The 19,339-nt window shown below is 43.3% G+C and overlaps 1 protein-coding gene across 6 annotated transcripts in view; it reads left to right on the top strand.

Moving 5' to 3' along the window:
• Positions 1-19,339, top strand: part of PLEKHA5 (pleckstrin homology domain containing A5) — a 263,205-nt gene that overhangs the window by 150,641 nt on the left and 93,225 nt on the right. For all 6 annotated transcript variants that reach the window (XR_013347132.1, XR_013347130.1, XM_077826614.1 and 3 more), the window contains one exon: positions 2,671-2,775. Coding sequence is in view for 4 of the 6 variants with exons in the window: in XM_077826614.1 (XP_077682740.1) it covers positions 2,671-2,775 (105 nt within the window). In the remaining 2 variants the exon portion in view is untranslated. The remainder of the gene's footprint in view (positions 1-2,670; positions 2,776-19,339) is intronic.

The following is a 19,339-nucleotide window of genomic DNA, read 5'->3' as shown; positions in this document are numbered from 1 at the left end:
CTATTTGGCAAGCGTGTCAAATTTTCAAAGTTTAGGTCGACCAAAACTGCATTTTTAGCCAAAAATAACTTATTTTGGTGAAAAATTGCACCCATTTTTAGTAATCAGCTCTTTAGTGGGACATAGGGAAATGTCTGTGAAAACAATTATGAAAAATAATGAAATTATGAAAATCTATTTTTAAAAAAAATTAAAACTTAAACATAATAATTTGAATTAAATTTATCACAACAACTTCCAAGTTTTGGAATCTTAATGAATAGTTGTCAGAGCTGATCTTCAATTTATTCTGTCTGAATAGTCTTTTCTTCCGCATTCTTTCCTCTGCTTCTTATAAAATAAATCTTCCGAGCAACATATGCTGACTTCTCCTGAATGTGGACTGAGTTTCCCAAACCAAAATGTTGAGTTTTAGAGCAATTTTGACTTTTGTTTTGAATTGTGTGTGTATTTTAAATTGCTTTAGCTTTTTTTCTAAACCAAATTTTGTTCAGCTGGCTTACTTCCAAATGAATTTAAAACAGCCTCTTCACCCTTGTTTTTCATCTTGTGAGCTTTAATAAAGTGTTGACTTAAGATTTTGGACTGTAAACCTTTTTTTATTGTAAGACCTTATGCTGTTGTTCACAGAATAATATTGTTCACAAAAGCTGCGTATTATTATTAAGGTAAAATAGATTATGCAGTGTTACATGTGCTACTATATTATGAAAAATCCCTTTGAAATCTAATCTAAATATCCTGTTCATTTCAACAAGGCTGTTTAAAAATTTTGTAGTGTCAGAATGTACTTTTATTAATAATCTATGCTTTGCAAACTTAGTAGAGAAATACATTATTAGCATGCTTTCAAGAGAATACAAACCAGAATTTCAGAAAAATATATAATATAGTCTTCCTTTTGAATTTTGTATTAAAATTAAAAATCCTTTTTTCTTTTTCTCCCTCATCTCCTCTGTTGCTGGTGCTGGTGTCTTAATATTGTCTGCTATATATATGGAAAATACTCTGTTACAGGCAGAGTCGAAATTCAACAGTTACACAGTGGGCACTAAAGTCTTTGTTCTTCTGAAAATCAATTCCCAATGAAATTTTATCTATTATTGTGTTGGCTCTTAATCTGAGGTACACCTCTATGCTCTGTTGTTCTATAACAGCTAAATGGTGACCATGCTCCCACTGCTTAATTTATGCAATCAAAGAGCTGTCCTACGCATGGGTTACTAAGATAGCCAGTTGTTTGTTTGAGGGCAAAGCCATAATTGTCCATGTTCAGCATTTGTGTTGGCTGTATCCTTTCTTTGTACACTTTTCAGATTTGTCGTTCCCTCATAACTTATGGAATTGTTTCTCTAATTTAGAGGCTTTATAGACCACAGCTAAGTGTAAATCCAAATTTAGAAAGCGCCTCCACAAAGCAACCCCATATCCAGGCAATAATTTTTGGAATACAAGTTTGTAGATACGAGAAGCAATAATAGTATTTTTCACATTTATAAGGACCTTTCATCTGAGTAGCTTAACAAACACGAGCTAAGGCCTTACTTCACTACCTTAAAGGGGAATTTTATCTCATCAGTGTTAGATTAAACTGAGGTGCAGAAGTTACATGACTTGTCCAAAGTAAAGCAGTAAATCTGTAGCAGAGCCAGGAACAGAACCTAGGATTCTTGTTTCCTAGTCCCCTGCCCTTTTCCTTGTCAATACGCCAGCCTCTAAGCCATTAATTTCTGTGGAATTTAAGCTTTTAATATAAAAAATAGGATTCTATCCTTTGTTTGCAACAGTAACTTTCCAAATAAAAACTAAATGTAAACCAATGCAGAGCAGTATTCAAGACACAGTGAACCCCTCCAGTGCCTCTGCTGCTACTTACTGCTTTATGAGGCAGAAGAGGAGTGGAAAAAGATAGGACTCTGGTTAGTTTCACAACTGCTCTTCTAAACTGTCAAGAATCACTTTAATTTCATTCTGTAGCAGCTTGAAAAAAAGCTATAAGCATCATGAGAAATGGATGCTGGAGTGACAAGGGAAGGAGAACCAAAACATCTGTTGGAGCAACATGTAGAGTAGTGAAGATCTTCTCCCTTTTGTAGCAGCCAAGAGAAAATGAATGGAAAGATTGTGAGGGGAGAACAGATAGAATAAAAGCTATTTCACCGGAGGAGGATATGAAAGGTTCAATCAGAAGCCAGAGATTGCACCCTTGTAGCAATCTGACCTCTATCCCAGTTATTGGGGTTTTGCTGGGAACAGAAGAAAGCTGGGCTTTTCTCACCAAGGTGTTGCTTTGCCATCTATCATAGTTTTAGTTCTCTTGCTAGTTCTTGTATTGTCTTGTAAGTGCTCTTCAAGCCCTGTCTTAGAATAAAGTCAGCTGTATTTTTGTTTTTAAAAAATTCTATTAAATCTCTATTTAAAATGTTTTGATCCTGTTATGCTCTGGGATTTCTCTTTCTCACTGCAAAAAATTTAGAGAAATTCTGGAACCAGCAGAAACAGCATGGCAATTACCATACTTATTTGTCTAAAAAGGAACAAAATAATATCCTGCAATTCTCAACGGGAAACATGGATAGAGAACAAAAATCTGAAGAAAGAAATGTGTGACAATTTCCTAGACTTAATAGACACTGATGGTGCATTTTCTAACATGTTCATTCCATTTAGACGTCACGGTCTTCAAAGAAGGTTCATAATTTTGGAAAGAGATCAAACTCAATAAAGAGGAATCCGAACGCACCAGTCATCAGACGGGGGTGGCTTTACAAGCAGGTATTCATATTTTTTCCTTGTTTGTTATTGTATGCAGGACAATAGTTTGTGAAACCTAATGCTAGAAACATTGGAGCGAAGATGACAATATCTTCTGGTGCATGTGCGTTGCCTTTCATTAACTCATATCACCTACTAAATAAAATATACAATGAAAAATGAATAAAGTCAGCCAGGAAGTACAGAATAGTGGTTTACTTGTTGTATTTCTTTGGGAAGCATAAGAAGAGAAAGGTACAATGTTGTAAATTCAGGGACCTGTTATATCTGAAGGATTTGGGGGATAGGTGTCTGGCAAATACATATTGGGAATGGAAGACTAAGTTGTTAAATCATAACTGGTGGGAAAATGGGACAAGAGTGAGTGGCCAAATGTTTTGCTATTTATTATTCTGGGATGGCTATTGGGGGATATTTTTTGGCTTGAACATTGGTAATGTATATATACTGGGAGTGTGTGTGTTTGAACTGTGATTTTTTTAGTCACTAATGTACATTAAGGGGAAGATTTTTAAAAGTATAAATAGCAATTAGGCACCCAAATCCCACTGAAAGTCAATGGCTTTTTGCCATTTTTGCTTTTGAAAATCTCCTAACTGGTTGTACTTTCTTGCAATCAGCAGTTCAGCACTATTGGATCTTAGGGCAAGAACACCTCCTTTTCTAGCATGTCGTGGGTGCTACTGGAAAACAAACTGGTGTTTTTAGGTGAAAATAGGCATGGGGCTTGGGGGGTTGGGGGGGTTATGTATGTATTGGACCCACAATTGCCAAGCATAGTCCAGTTGACTGTGTTGCAAACAGATGACCTGAAATAGTTTTTCCTCTGTCTTTTTTAGGTAGAGAATTAAAAACATTGATCATTTAACTACATTAAGCACTGGCTGATCTTCACTTGGGGTGGCAGTGGGTTTCCTCCTCCATATTTAGATTCTTCTCTCTGCCCATGCTTTTATCCAGCCTTTGCCGGCTAAAGGACCATAAGGTTGGGTTATGTGGGCTTTCCTCTTTGGTTACTTTATGGCTTGAAAAGAAGCTGCTTTCGAATTTCTGGAGTAATTTCACTTCTAAAGTTATGTCCAGTTAACATATTAGTTTGGGAAAAAGAAATTGTACTGAAAAAAACATTGTGGTGGAATTAATAGCCTAACCCCCATACAAAATGTTCAAACCAACAAATACATTCTATACTAAGAAAAAAAATGATATGTAAGAAAATACTACTACTTTGCACCAAGAACAGAGTTGTTTAATGAATTCTAATAAATGAGATGATCAGTTATCCTAATTTAAATCCATGAAGACCACAATTTTGTACAGTTAGCAGCAGCATAATTTGGCCAGCAGAATTCTTACTGTTAGTGGTGGGTAAGAAGGAAAAAAAGCCATTTGGATTTTCAAATTCCAGTTTCAATTAGGAAGGATGGCAGAGAAAAACATGTTTTTCTGCTGCACTTTAACCCATTAACACACATGATTTATTTCTCTAGCTAGTATAACGGGGGGCAGTAGAGCTCAAGCAATATTACACTCCCCTTCTTCCTGCACCTCAGCTTAGCTTCAGGCAGACCACAGTTCTGTCTCTCTATGACTTCTCAAAAATCATTACACAGAATTAAACCTCGGGGCTCTTGTATGTAAAACCCTGATAAGTGGATGTTAACAGTTCCCAGTCAATTTCAGAGTACAACATATGTTTTGTTAGTTAAACATTTAATGGTCACAGCACACTGTAAATAGTCTAAAATATTGTAAATACTATGAATAACGTCAAAACAAATGTTGTTAGACAATAAATCTACTGGTGTTCCTTATAGATTTCCCCTTTTGTTTGTTACAAACATTCAAATATAAGGTTGAAATATAACATTTTCTAACTTCATTGCACACATCAAAACACATTCCCCTCTGATTTTCTCTCAAAGATGATTTCTCATCTTTCTAGTGCGACCATAGTATGTAGTGTGTGTCACCTGTAAGATGTAAAAAATTTTAATAGTGAGAGTAATTAACCATTGGAACAATTTACCCATGGGGTATTCTGATAAATTTTAAATCAAGATTGGATGTTTTTTCTAAGGATATGTCTATGCTACGAAATTAGGTCGAATTTATAGAAGTCTGTTTCTTTAGGAAGCGATTTTATACAGTCGATTGTGTGTGTGTCCACTAAGTGCATTAAGTTGGCGGAGTGCATCCACAGTACTGTGGCTAGCATCGACTTTCAGATCGTTAAACTGTGGGTAGCTATCCCACAGTTTCCGCAGTCTCCACCGTCCATTGGAATTCTGGGTTAAGCTCCCAATGCCTGATGGGGAAAAAACATTGTCGTGGGTGGTTTTGGGTACATGTCGTCAGTCTTCCATCCCTCCGTGAAAGCAATGGCAGACAATCATTTCACGCTTTTTTCCATGCGGATGCCATACTACTTTCAGCAGACGGTGCAGTAGGACTGCTAACAGTCATCATCGAACCACCGCTTCCACTGCAACTCTGCTCTCCTGCTGTTGTCTCAATAGCAAATTTCTCTATGTTGGCTGTCATGGGCTCCCACTTGCGCTGCAACTCTGCTCTCCTGAATCCACCTCGCAGGTCATCAGCCATTGCTTCTGCTGCAACTCTGCTTTCCTGCTCTCCTACAGATTCCATACCATGGCAAGTGTGCAGCCCGCTCAGTTCAGCTCACCAACACCGCCGCTGTTGTGTCCTGGTGCTGCTGGCAGCAGACAGTGCAGTAGGCCTGCTAACCATAGTCATCCACTGCTTCCGGTGCAACTCTGCTCTCTGCAGACTCCATACTACAGCAAGCATGGAGCCCGCTCAGATCACCATGGCAGTTATGAGCAGTGTAAACACCTCGTGCATTATCCTGCAGTATGTTCAGAACCAGAACCTGCAAAACCAGGCGAGGAGCCAACGGCAGCACGGTGATGAGATTGATGAGGACATGGACACAGACTTCTCTCAAAGTACGGGCCCCGGTAATTTGGACATCCTGGTGGCAATGGGGCAGGCTCATGGAGTGGAACACCGATTCTGGACCTGGGAAACAAGCACAGACTGGTGGGACCGCATAGTGTTACAGGTCTGGGATGATTCCCAGTGGCTGCGAAACTTTCGCATGCGTAAGGGCACTTTCATGGAACTTTGTGACTTGCTTTCCCCTGCCCTGAAGCGCACGAATACCAAGGTGAGAGCAGCCCTCACAGTTCACAAGCAAATGGCAATAGCCCTCTGGAAGCTTGCAACTCCAGACAGCCACCGGTCAGTCGGGAATCAATTTGGAGTGGGCAAATCTATTGTGGAGGCTGTTGTGATCCAAGTAGCCAACGCAATCACTGAGCTGCTGCTGTCAAGGGGAGTGATTCTGGGAAATGTGCAGGTCATAGTGGATGGCTTTGCTGCAATGGGGTTCCCTAACTGTGGTGGGGCAATAGACGGAACGTATATCCCTATTTTGGGACTGGAGCACCGAGGCAGTACAAGCACCAGTACATAAACCGAAAGGGGTACTTTTCAGCGGTGCCGTAAGCTCTGGTGGATCACAAGGGACGTTTCACCAACATCAACGTGGGATGGCCAGGAAAGGTACATGATGCTCACATCTTCAGGAACTCTGGTCCATTTGAACAGCTGCAGGAAGGGACATACTTTCCAGACCATTGGAGATGCCTATAGTTATCCTTGGGGACCCAGCCTACCCCTTAATGCCATGACTCATGAAGCCATGCACAGGCACCCTGGACAGTAGTAAGGAGCTGTTCAACTATAGGCTGAGCAAGTGCAGAACGGTTGTAGAGTGTGCATTTGGACGTTTAAAAGCGCGCTGGCGCAGTTTACTTGGTTAGACATCAGCAAAACCAATATTCCCATTGTTATTACTGCTTGCTGTGAGCACCACAATATCTGTGAGAGTAAGGGGGAGACATATAGTGGCAGGGAGGTTGAGGCAAATCGCCTGGCTGCTGGTTATGCACAGCCAGACACCAGGGTGGTTAGAAGAGCACAGTATGGCGCGCTGCGCATCAGAGAAGCTTTGAAAACCAATTTCATGACTGGCCAGACTATGGTGTGAGAGTTCTGTTTTTCTCCTTGATGAAAACACGCCCCCTTGGTTCACTCTACTTCCCAGTAAGCCAGCCACCCTCCCCTCTTCGATCACCACTTGCAGAGGCAATAAAGTCGTTGTTGTTTCAAATTCATGCATTCTTTATGAATTCGTCACACAAATAGGGGGATAACTGCCAAGGTAGCCCAGGAGGGGTGGGGGAGGAGGGGAGGACAAGGTCACACTGCACTTCAAAACTTATTGAATGCCAGCCTTCTGTTGCTTGGGCAGTCCTCTGGGGTGGAGTGGTTTGATTGCCCGGAGGCCCTCTCCCCGCATTCTTGGGCATCTGGGTGAGGAGGCTATGGAAATTGGGGAGGAGGGTGGGTGGTTACCCAGCGGCTGAAGCAGCAGTCTCTGCTCATTCTGCCTTTCCTGCAGCTCAACCATATGCCAGAGCATATCAGTTTGCTCTTCGAGTAGCCTCAGCATTGCTTCCTCTCATCACGCTGCTGCCACCTATCATCTTGCACCTGCCACCTCTCCTCACGTTCATTTTTTGCTTTCCTGGACTCTGCAATTGTCTGCCTCCATGCATTCTGCTGAGCTCTTTCAGGCGGGAGGACTACATGAGCTCAGAGAACATTTCATCGCGAGTGCGTTTTTTTCGCCTTCGTATCTGCGCTAGCTTCTGGGATGGAGATGATAGGGGGAGTGTTGAAACATTTGCAGCTGCGGGAGGAAAAAACGGGAGAGTAGTATTTAAAAAGACACATTTTAGGGAACAGTGGGTAGACTCTTTCATGGTGAATGGTTTCAAACAGCAGTGCCTTCCTTTCCCATACCAAGCACCCGTTGGGTTGGCCATTTAAAAGGAGGGGCTGCAGTTTTCGGGTTAACGTGCAGCACAAACCCAACTAAGTCCTCCCCCCAAATTCTCTGGGATGATCGCTTCACTCCTCCTCCCACCGTGTGACTAGTATCAGGGAAGATCCTTGCCAGCCAAACATGAACAGCTCAGCGTGAACGTCCCCCACCCCTCCCTCCAAGCGTGGCTAAAAGTGGGGATGATTTCTTTTCAGCCACAGGCAAACAGCCCAGCAGGAATGGCCACCTGAATGTCCCCTTAATAAAATTCCCCTATTTCAACCAAGTGACCATGAATTATATCACTCTCCTGAGGATAACACAGAGAGATAAAGAACGGATGTTGCTTGAATGCCAGCAAACACCGGGACCATACGTTGCCAGGCTTTGTTATGCAATGATTCCAGACTACGTGCTACTGGTCTGGCGTGGTAAAGCGTCCTACCATGGAGGACGGAATAAGGCTGCCCTCTCCAGAAACCTTTTACAAAGGCTTTGGGAGTACATCCAGGAGAGCTTTGTTGAGATGTCCCTGGAGGATTTCTGCTCCATCCCCAGACAAGTTAACAGACTTTTCCAGTAGCTGTACTGACTGCAAATGCATCCCAAGTCTTCAGGGAAAATTAATCATTAAACATGCTTGCTTTTAAACCATGTATTATATTTACAAAGGTACACTCACCAGAGGTGCCTTCTCCGCCTTCAAGGTCCGGGAGCCTGCCTTGGGAGGGTATTGGATCCAGGGTGAGAAACAGTTCCTGGCTGTCTGGCAGAACGGTTTCATCTTCCGCATCATCATCGTCCTCGTCCCCAAAATCCTAATCCCCGTTGCGGGAGACTCCCCCACCTTGCAGGAGTCCACATACAGGGGTGGGTAGTGGTAGGAGCAGCACCTAGAATTGCATGCAGCTCATCATAAAAGTGGCATGTCTGGGGTTCTGACCCAGAGCGGCTGTTTGCCTGTTCGATTTTTTGGTAGCCTTGCCTGAGCTCCTTAATTTTCACGTGGCACTGCTGCGGGTCCCTGTTATAGCCTCTGTCCTTCATGCCCTTGGAGATTTTTTTCAAATATTTTGGCATTTCGTCTTTTGGAACGGAGTTCTGATAGCACGGATTCGTCTCCCTATACAGCGATCAGATCCAATACCTCCCATTCGGTCCATGTTGGAGCTCTTTTGCGATTCTGGGACTGCATGGTCACCTCTGCTGATAGAGCTCTGCATGGTCACACCACGCTGGCCATACAGGAAATGAAGTTCAAAAGTTCCCCGGTGCTTTTCCTGTGTACCTGGCTAGTGCATCTGAGTTGAAAGTGCTGTCCAGAGCGGTCACAATGGAGCACTCTGGGGTAGCACCCGGAGGCCAATACTGTCGAATTGCGTCCACACTACCCCAAATTCGACCCAGTGATGTTGATTTCAGCGCTAAACCCCTCATCGGGGAGGAGTACAGAAATCGATTTTAAGAGCCCTTTAAGTCGACAAAAATGGCTTCGTCGTATGGATGGGTGCAGGGTTAAATCGATCTAACACTACTACATTTGACATAAACTCGTAGTCTAGACCAGGGCTTAAAGATGTTCTCTAGGAATTATTTTAAGGAAGTTCTATGGCCTTTGTTACACAGGATGTTGAATGAGATGATCACAACGGTCCATTTTGGCCTTGAAATCTGAATCTTCAGAGCTTGAGAAGTTTCAGAGTGACAGTCGTGTTAGTCTGTATTCGCAAAAGGAAAAGTAGTACTTGTGGCACCTTAGAGACTAACAAATTTATTTGAGCATAAGCTTTATTTTATTTATTTTATTTATTTGAGCATGAGCGACAGCTCACTTCATTGGATGCATTCAGTGGAAAATACAGTGGAGAGATTTATATACACAGAGAACATGAAACAATGGGTGTTACCATACACGCTGTAACAAGAGAGTGATCACTTAAGGTGAGCTATTACCAGGGGAGGGGGTGAAGAACCTTTTGTAGTGATAATCAAGGTGGGCCATTTCCAGCAGTTGAAAAGAACGTCTGAGGAACGGTGTGGGGAGGATAAACTTGGGGAAATAGTTCTACTTTGTGTAATGACCCACCCATTCCCAGTCTCTATTCAAACCTAAGTTAATTGTATCCAGTTTGCAAATTAATTCCAATTCAGCAGTCTCTCATTGGAGTCTGTTTTTGAAGTTTTTTTGTTAAAGAATTGCAACTTTTAGGGAGACTGCTGAATTGGAATTAATTTACAAACTGGATACAATTAACTTAGGCTTGAATAGAGACTGGGAATGGATAGGTCATTACACAAAGTAAAACTATTTCCCCTTGTTTATTCCCCCCCATTGTTCCTCGGACGTTCTTGTCAACTGCTGGAAAGAGCTTGAGAAGTGTCAACATCTCTGTCCTGTCAAACACTTCAGAACCCAGTAGGCAAACAAACAGTCTGGGGATCTCCACAGCTAGTATCATTCCAGCTGTTGTGTAAATAGCTGACTGGTCCTCTCAGTTGCTGGTGAAACAGAAGTCTGTACCCTGTATCCAAAGTGTGACAGGGATTGGGATCACATATAAAATATCCATTTCCTCTCTCTAGAGCACAGTCTTCTCCCTTTAAGCCCAGCTAAATCAGGCAAGAATTCACAAATCCTCACCTCACTAAGTAGTGCCCCCATTCTCTTTCTGAAACAGAATCCCAGTTTAAAGCAGTTAGCTGATAGCTAAATATATGTGCTACAGGCTCTGTAGCTGCGACATGTAACACATACTCCCCCCACCTGTCCCTCTAGGTCCATAAAACGTACTGTGGTGGATCAAACATTATCCTAATGGAGGGCTTCCTTAGCCAGTAAAGCTGAAGTTGCGCTCACTTGCATCCAAAGTAGAGGTATTGGGACCTAGCCCTCACAGCAAACCAATTCTTGCTTCTGCATCCATCAACTGTTGAATCCACAGGGTTGTTCTTAACTCCTTTATTAAAATCCCTACTCCCTTTTGCTCTCTGGCTCCGCTCTCAGAGCACGGCTAGGATCTAACCTGCCAGATGGGTTGTCCACAATGAAAACTTTATATACAGCCCAGAGCATCTACTGAACATGTCTGGTAACTACCATTTTATTCTGAAAGTTTCTGAGTCTTTAACTCCTTCTGAAGGTCGAAACAGCAGACTGGCCCGACGTGCACGGGCTGAAATCATGGAAAAGCAGCATCACTTGCCCCATAACCTCTGCCGTGCAGAACACAATGCCATCCACAGCCTCAGAAACAACTCTGACATCATAATCAAAAAGGCTGACAAAGGAGGTGCTGTTGCCATCATGAATAGGTCGGAATATGAACAAGCTTTCCACGATTTCAGCCCGTGCACGTTGGCGGAAGCACTCTATATAGAAGTTCAGTCTGCTGTTTCGGTCCACATAGAATCTGGAGAGTGGGTTTGTGTGTGTGTGTGGGGGGGGGGGGTGAGAACCTGGATTTGTGCTGGAAATGGCCCAACTTGATTATCATACACATTGTAAGGAGAGTGATCACTTTAGATAAGCTATTACCAGCAGGAGAGTGGGGTGGGGGGAGGTATTTTTTCATGCTTTGTGTGTATAAAAAGATCTTCTACACTTTCCACAGTATGCATCCGATGAAGTGAGCTGTAGCTCATGAAAGCTTATGCTCAAATAAATTGGTTAGTCTCTAAGGTGCCACAAGTACTCCTTTTCTTTTTGCAAATACAGACTAACACGGCTGTTACTCTGAAACCTGTAATTTGCAAATGTTTCCTTCAGATGTGTCACTGTCATCTAGGGTCTTCACACTTGGGCCACAAGTCATTGTGGGTTCGCACTCCAGGAAGAGGACACCTAATCATTTGAGACACACACACACGCAAACAGTGCAAATTATTAAAAAATGTTATGTAAGGAGCAAATCTGCATCAGCAGGATGATAAACTAGATGACTTAACTCTAACTTTCTAACTCTAGTTTCTGTTAATCTATCAAGATACTGGAAGCTCTATTTGAAAAGGAGGGATGTATATAGGGATGCAAACATACATATTGTGTTCAAAGGTAGGATATGATTTTCATAAAGAGAGCTTTGAAGCCTTCTGTGCACATTGGCGTGCCTATAATTTGTGACATAGTCAGTCCGGATGGCTGCAAGAGGGTCCTGGAAGGCAGATATATTTGCCCTAGAATGTTGAAAGCTTTTTTTCCTACAAGCTGAGAAGGGGTTACCTCAGATCAATTAGGGACACCTGAATCCAATTAAGGGCTGCCTGAAGCCTTTAAAAACCCCTCCTCTGGGGAGAGAAAAGGAGGAGAGAGACACAAGCTGCTGCCAGGCTAATGGCAGCAGAGAAATAGGCGGTTCCACGTGAGAGGCTGTGCTCCTTCCCATAGGGGAAACCGCCAAACCTGAGTGCCTGCTAGGGGAAGGACTGACACCCCAGGGCAACCAACCGGACAACACCTTGCCCCAGTGAGAGGTTGCAGTGAAAGGCACCTTCCTGGGTTTTTGTTTGACTGTTTCCTTTTGTTTGGTGGAGGATCACCCCAGAGGCCGACCCTCAGGCCTACTCTGAAAATATGACCAAGGGAGCACAGAACGGGGAAGGCAAACCCTGCCAGAGTGGGGCTGATTACTCCAGGCCCGCCATCGCCAGAGGGGGAAACACTAAGTCTGGGGAGAGAAAAGAGGTGCCTTGCCACAAATTGTTGTGCACAATTACTGCCATTGCATGTTCAACATGGGCATTTGCACACAAATGGTTTAGACCTATTTCCCACCACAACTGCTATAAATATATGCACAAACATAAATGTTAAAATGCGTACTCAGCCATAGCCTAAATTTGAAAATTAAGCTCTCTGTATACATGTGATATCACATCCACCTTTTGTCAAATTTTTTTGATTGCAGAAGAGCTGCCTCTCACCCCATCTGTTATGAACTTTTTTAATGTTTTAGTATGCGTATATTTATACATAAATCCAGTTAACTATGGCTTCAAAATTTCATTGATATATCAATTTGTAGTTTTTCTTGCCAAGATTTGTCAGTCCTATTTTTAATTTACTAGCTGCTTCTTCAGTTACTTACTGAATCTTGAGTTCTTACAGCTGGCTTTTCATGAATATTGTTTTGTGTTGATATAGAAGGCAGTACCAAAGAATCTAGAGTCATGTGAATGGTTGTCAGCATTTGGGTACTCTGCTTCGGAGGAGATCTGATAGGTGGTGAAATAGTTCAGTGTGAATCAAATAATTAAATATCTTCCAATGGGGCCTCAAAGTACAAAGGGTTTAACCACTTCCACTCTCTTCTACTTAATTCCTTCTGTACACACAGGCTCAGTCCTGTCTCCTAGAGCTTATTTATGTCCAGTGGAACACACATTGAGGTAGTATCAAAAAGAGAAGTTAAAACATCCTGAATATAGCTAGTCAGATAGCGACATTTAATCAAATAATTGGTGGGAAAATTAGTAAAATTTGCATTAAATTCTGGGATGAATTTTTATTCTAGGGTACATTAGGACCAACTGAGAAACAAATATATAGTGAGAATATTGTCAAAATGAGCCCTGGATAACTCCATTAATAAAGGAAAATCATGCATTATGTGTTTGATGAATTTCACTACCATGAGGGGTAAAAACGTAACAAGGTGATTCAAAGAATAGTGCATCCAGATGTAGTCTGTCTATGCTGTAATCTCTCATTTCAGAAATTGAATTTACTTCCCTCACGTTCCTGTCTATAATACTCACTCCTTTGAATATTTGTCCACTATAGGATGTGCGCACATTTGTGCGCTCTTGACTGGAAGTTGCAAAAAGCAGCATCTATAGGGCTGCACCTGTGAGAGCAATGCCTTGTGCTCTTGGGCAAGGGCATATAAGGAGGTGCGGACTCACTGCCACTCCAGTTCCTTCTCAGTCACCTGTGGGTTGAGATGGAACAATTGCAGTATCTGCTTCTTTCATCTACTTCCTGCCTTTTCTTTCTTCCCTTGCTGTTTTTGTTTATGTAGTTAGTTTTCCTTTTTCCTAGTTATTATTTTCTTAGCTGTAGCACAACTTGTACTCAGAGGGTTCCTAAGCTCCCCACCCCCAACTTCTTGCCTTCCCCATTGTGGTGTATGGCACTTCTCCGTTTTACGCCTAAAACCCCTGGGTTCAAGCCCAGCCAGACCTGCCATAGGTCTGTCTTCCATAGTTACAGGCAGGCTATTTTGAGTGTCTCAGAAAAACTCATGTCCTGTTGTGGTATACAGTACACATGAGTTTAAAGGCAGGTCCTGCAAAGAGAGAGGCCCAGCTGTGTGCTTAAAAAAAAAAAAAAAAAATTTGCTGTTCTGGTCTGTGAGGGGGCGGGGCTGGCTGAAGGGGAGATAGCATCTGGCAGTCTGCTGGAGCGCTGCTGGCAGCAGGGAGCTGGTGAGTGCTGCAGGGTATGGGAGAGTGGGTCTCTGGGCAGGTTTGTGGGCCAGGGAGGCACTCTGGGCAGTGGGGGGCATTGGGAGCTAGGGGTGTATGGGTGCTGCAGCACCACCAGGTTTTAGGCTGCCCAGTCCCACATGGCACGGTCTGGCTCTGCGGACAGGGTGCTGCTCCTGGCCCCATTTTGTGGAGGGGGACTGTGGAGGGGTTGGGGGGGCTCTATGGTTCTCAAGGTATGGCCCTTGTAACACATTGTGGGCCACATATGCAGCCCACAATGATAAATAGGTTACAGCCTTCCCATATTTGGACAACTGGCTCTGCAGAGGCCACTCCTCCCAAGAGGCTCAATTAGCAACCACCAAGGCCCTAACCCAATATCAGTCTCTGGGCCTCTGTGTCAATGTAAAAATGTCTAACACCATTTCAGCAATAGACTTAATCAGGTCCATGCCAAACTCCCTGGCTCAGAGGTGGGCAAACTACAGACTGTGGGCCACATCCAGCCCGCGGGACCGTCCTGCTTGGCCCCTGAGCTCCTGGCCCGTGAGGCTAGCTCCCGGCCCCTCCCCCGCAGTTACACCGCCATGGGCTCATGCAGGGCAGCGCAGCAGCGTGTCTGGCTCCGGCGGCGCAGCCAGACATGCTGCTCTGAGCGGCATGGTAAGGGGGACAGGGGATTGGATAAGGGGCAGAGGGTCACAGTCGGGGACAGGGGAGTAGGGGGCGGTTGGATGGGGCGGAGGTTCTGGGGCGGTCAGGGGACTGGGCGCAGGGTGGGTTGGATAGGGGGTGGGGTCCCGGGGGGGCAGTTAGGGGCGGAGGTCTCAGGAGGGGGCAGTCAGGGAACAAGGAGCGGGGGGGTTGGATGGGTAGAGGTTCTGAGGGGGGGCAGTCAGCGGGCAGGAAGTGGGAGGGGTCGGATAGGGGTCGGGGCCAAGCCATTAGGGAGGCACAGCCTTCTCCATCCAGCCCTCCATACAGTTTCGCACCCTGATGTGGCCCTCAGGACAAAAAGTTTGCTCACCCCTGCCCTAGCGGCTTGGGCTTACCTGCCCAATGACAGATTCTTCACTATGTCCGGACTGATCTTTACGGCACGGTCCCCAATAACTGCAAGAACCTGCCTGCAACGGCTGGGCTACGTTTTGGTCTCCTTGTTTGTTACACTGCATACATGCACTTCAGGTGTCTTCAGGCATGGCTAAGGACTACGTACACCCTAAACAGGCAGTCTTTCCAAACAAATCACCATGCCTATGTAAGTAGTAGACTCTTTCAAGTGGTGGAAAGACCCACTATAGGTCTTTATGGGAACTCCATTTTCACATCCACCACTTTAGAAACAGCTCATTATGGACGCTTCTTTCCTGGGTTGGGGGGGTGGCATATCTGTGAGGTGGACAGCACAAGACAGATGGTACTCACAAGAGAGAGTGCTTCACATTAACATCCTGAAACTAAGGGTTGTCTGTGTGTTAGCACTTCCTCTGTGATACCGAGGGGCACACTCTAAGGGTAATGTGAGACAACAGGGTAATTTGTAGCTGTACAATACAAAAACTGATAAGTGGGAGCAAGATCCCAGTCCTTAAGCACAGAATTGCTAAGACTGTGGGACTGATGCTTTTTACATCACACAGAAATCTCCATGATTTACCAGCCAGGTCTTCAGAACACAGTTGCAGACTTCCTGAGCAAGGACCGTCCATCAGGACCATGCACGGGAAGCTCAATGGCTCCATTTTCCACAGCACCTGCCAGATCTGAGGCCTCCTCAAGGTAGACTTCTTCACAACTTCAAGCAATGTAAAATGTCATCTCTTCTCCTCCAGAAGAGCATATTGCCACAGTTCCTCAGGAGATTCCTCACTAGAATCTTGGCCGCACTTCCTGCTCTATGCTTACCTGCCTGTTCCTCTAATCATCAAGACTTTGCTCAGACTGAGATAAGAGTGGGCAAGGGCTATCATGGTAGCACCATTGTGGCTGAGGCAAGTGTGGCACATTGTTTTCTGGCAGTGCCTTTCCGCCTTACCCTCAGGGAAGATCTGTCATAAACCTCAGGTGTCCTGACCTATCCCAACCTCTCGTCTCTGGACCTGACAACTTGGCTCCTAGATGGTTCTCGGGCACAGAATTCACTGCTCAGCCAATGTTCAGTCAGTCCTTCTGTCTATCAGGAAACCTGCTACTTGTAAGACTTACTGCCAAAATAGAAATGCTTCCATTCTTGGTGTTTTCACCACTCTGCAATCCTCAGAAGCTCCACTCTAGGGATCCAAATGACCTACTGGACTTAGACATGAGGTCTTTCAGTGAGCTGAGTTAGTGCTCCTGGCCACCGTTAAGGCCTTCCACTTACCTATAGAAGGGGTTTTACTCTTTGCCTCTCAAACCACAAATCATTCCCTAAGGATTTATTCAAGTTATTCCCTCTTGTCCGAAACCACACTTCTCCATGGAACATTAATCTGGTCCTCAACGTCGTGAGCAACTCCCCATTTGAGCCGAAGGCTGCCTGGTCCTTCTCACATCTCTCTCGAGGCTTCATTTTTGATATCCTTCTGGCTGAGGTGATGGCTGGGAGAACTTGGGGCACTCATGTCAGAACCATAGTATGCTACTTCCTACTATGACAGGGTCATGCTATGCCTCCATCTTTGTTTCATCCCTGAAGTATCGTTGGAATCTCATATCAACCAAGAGATCCATTTATTATATCCTAAGTTCCATACCCCGAGGGAGAAAGTTAGTCTCCACACATTAGATGTCAGAAGTGCCTTGTCTTTCTACCTTGGCAGAACTAAGACTTCCGGGCTTCTCCCAGACTCTGTATCCTTTGCCAAAAGGATGAAGGGACAGCTAGTTTCCACTCAACTATTGAAGTGGTTTTGGGTTGTATCTTGACCTTCTGTTAAGCTGCTGAGGTACATCCCCCTCACGGAGTGACAGCTGACTCCACTAGGGCTCAGTCTACTTCTGTAGTCCTCCTTAAGGATGTCTCCATATTGGAAATCTTCAGGGCTGCAACCTGGTCCTCAGTTCACGTTTGCCAAACATTACGCCATCATACCTGCATCTAGAGCTGATATTACCTTCAGTGATGCAGTCCTCTGAACTGTCTTTGATTTGCCTCCTCAGCACCTACATCAGTGACGAGAGACTGATTGGGGATCTGCTACAGTGAAGCATCCTTAGAGACATATACTAGAAGAGCCAGTTACTTACCTGTACAGTAACTTGAGTTCTTTGAGATCTTTTGTTCTCTATGGATGCCCCACCTCCTGTCCATCTTTTCTTATGCTGTGGAGTCTTCCCAGGCTTCGTGGTTAAGAAGGAATTGGATTGGTGGTGGGTCCACATCTCCTTACATGACCTTATGTGGGAGCACAAGGCACACCTCTGAGATTGTGGCCTTTTACAATCTCCAGTTGAGAGTACACAAACATGCATACATCTTACAGTGAAGCATCCACAGAGGTAAAAGTTTTTGAATAACTCAAGTTATTGTTCTGGTGAATAATCTCTCCTTTTTATCCTGAGCTGTGTCTTTGCAATTTGTTTTATAGGAAGATATACTTCCGTTGCTAAAACAATTTGATACTTTCTTTATTGGAAGGCTCAGGAGGAGGGGGAAGTTCCTTTTACATATTACTCATTTCATAAGGGATATATAATGTCTTGCCAGGTTAGTATATCATGGTAATGCTGAAATATTCAAGAACTGATATCTATTGTGTAGAAAAGACTTACTATGGGAGAAGTAGTAAATTAAGGTACGGAGCTATGCTATTTTTGTAAAAGTTGTATTCTCCTCATTGCTATATACTAATGTTCAAGTCCCTTTTAGAATGTAATTCCTGTCTTGTTTCACTAATGAAAAGCCTACAGCAGATAGATTTTAAGGTAAACTCAGTTGGAGTGGGCTTAAAGACTCATTTATTCTCTTAACGTTTGAATGGTGACTTCAGATAGGAAGGGGATGCTATAAATTACTGTGCTGTGTAAGTATTTGCAATGATGGTGATACAAGTCAGCTGATCTAAGAGTGTTATCTGGGTATGATGCAACCTTCAGAGAGCTACAGTTAAAGTACATACAGCTTTCATTCTCTGACAAGTTATCTAGTAATAGCATTCCTACTGTATTTAATTATACAGAACAGTAATTTGAGTCTCAGGATGTGTAAGCTCATTACACACAACATCATTCTCAAATCATTCTATATTCTTTCTACCAAATCTGAGTCTAGAACCAATTCTTAATTTTCTCATTGATGGAAAACACTGTCCAATTGCTGTGTAATGACACTCAACTAAAAGAAAACAAATAGTAGCGTGCAAATACACCATATACAAATGTATTCACTTTACTGGAGGATTTGCCATACCCTAATCATCAACTCCACTCTTCTGCATCTTGGCCTGATGATTCAAAGGAAAGCAAAAAAGAAAATCCATAATGTTTGAGTAGTAGTGCAGTTATGGGCATGATTTGGGGAATCTTCTTGATCCCTGTAGATATCAGTTGAGGTCCTTGAGTAAGAGAATGTCTTGTGTTGGATGGCTCAATTAAACAACCTCTTAAATGGTCTGTCATGGGTTAAAAGAATGCTTTAGATTAAAAAAAAAAAGCTTTTACAAGCATTTCAAGTCTTTAAAGTTAATGGTCTTGTGGCTAAACCACAGTCCTGGGAGTCAGGATCCCTGTGTTATAGTCCCAGCTCCACTGCTGATGTAGTGTATGATCTTGGTAGGGCAGGTCATTTGACCAAGTCTTGTTTCCCCATCTGTGAAATAGGAATACCACAGACAGTGTTGAGACTTGATTCATTAATGTTTTGTAAAGCATTTTGAGATCCTCTGATGCAAGTTTTCATAGTGCCAAATATTCTAATTATGAAAACTTTCAGTGGCAGAGGGTTTGCTAAGTATAGATAAAATTATTCAGAAAAAGTAGGTTTTACACTCTGGGTAATATTTGTTTTTTACCTAGGGAGCAAAGCTTGAAAAGAGCAGCCAAAATATTTGATGACTCTTTTTTTTAAATTTTTTTATAGCATACTCTCTTCTTCTTTGAGTGTATATAAAGCTTAGGGTTTTACTATAGTGCCATCCTTGAATATCACTTTAAATCCCATTCACTATGAGAATACTTTTAAAATTCACAAATACCTTTCTTTTTGGAGTACATTAACATATTTATTAAATCTTATTTTAC

This window comes from Eretmochelys imbricata, chromosome 1 (genome assembly GCF_965152235.1).
Source record: "Eretmochelys imbricata isolate rEreImb1 chromosome 1, rEreImb1.hap1, whole genome shotgun sequence".
Taxonomy (NCBI): domain Eukaryota; kingdom Metazoa; phylum Chordata; order Testudines; family Cheloniidae; genus Eretmochelys; species Eretmochelys imbricata.
This window is presented reverse-complemented; position numbering and strand designations above follow the sequence as displayed.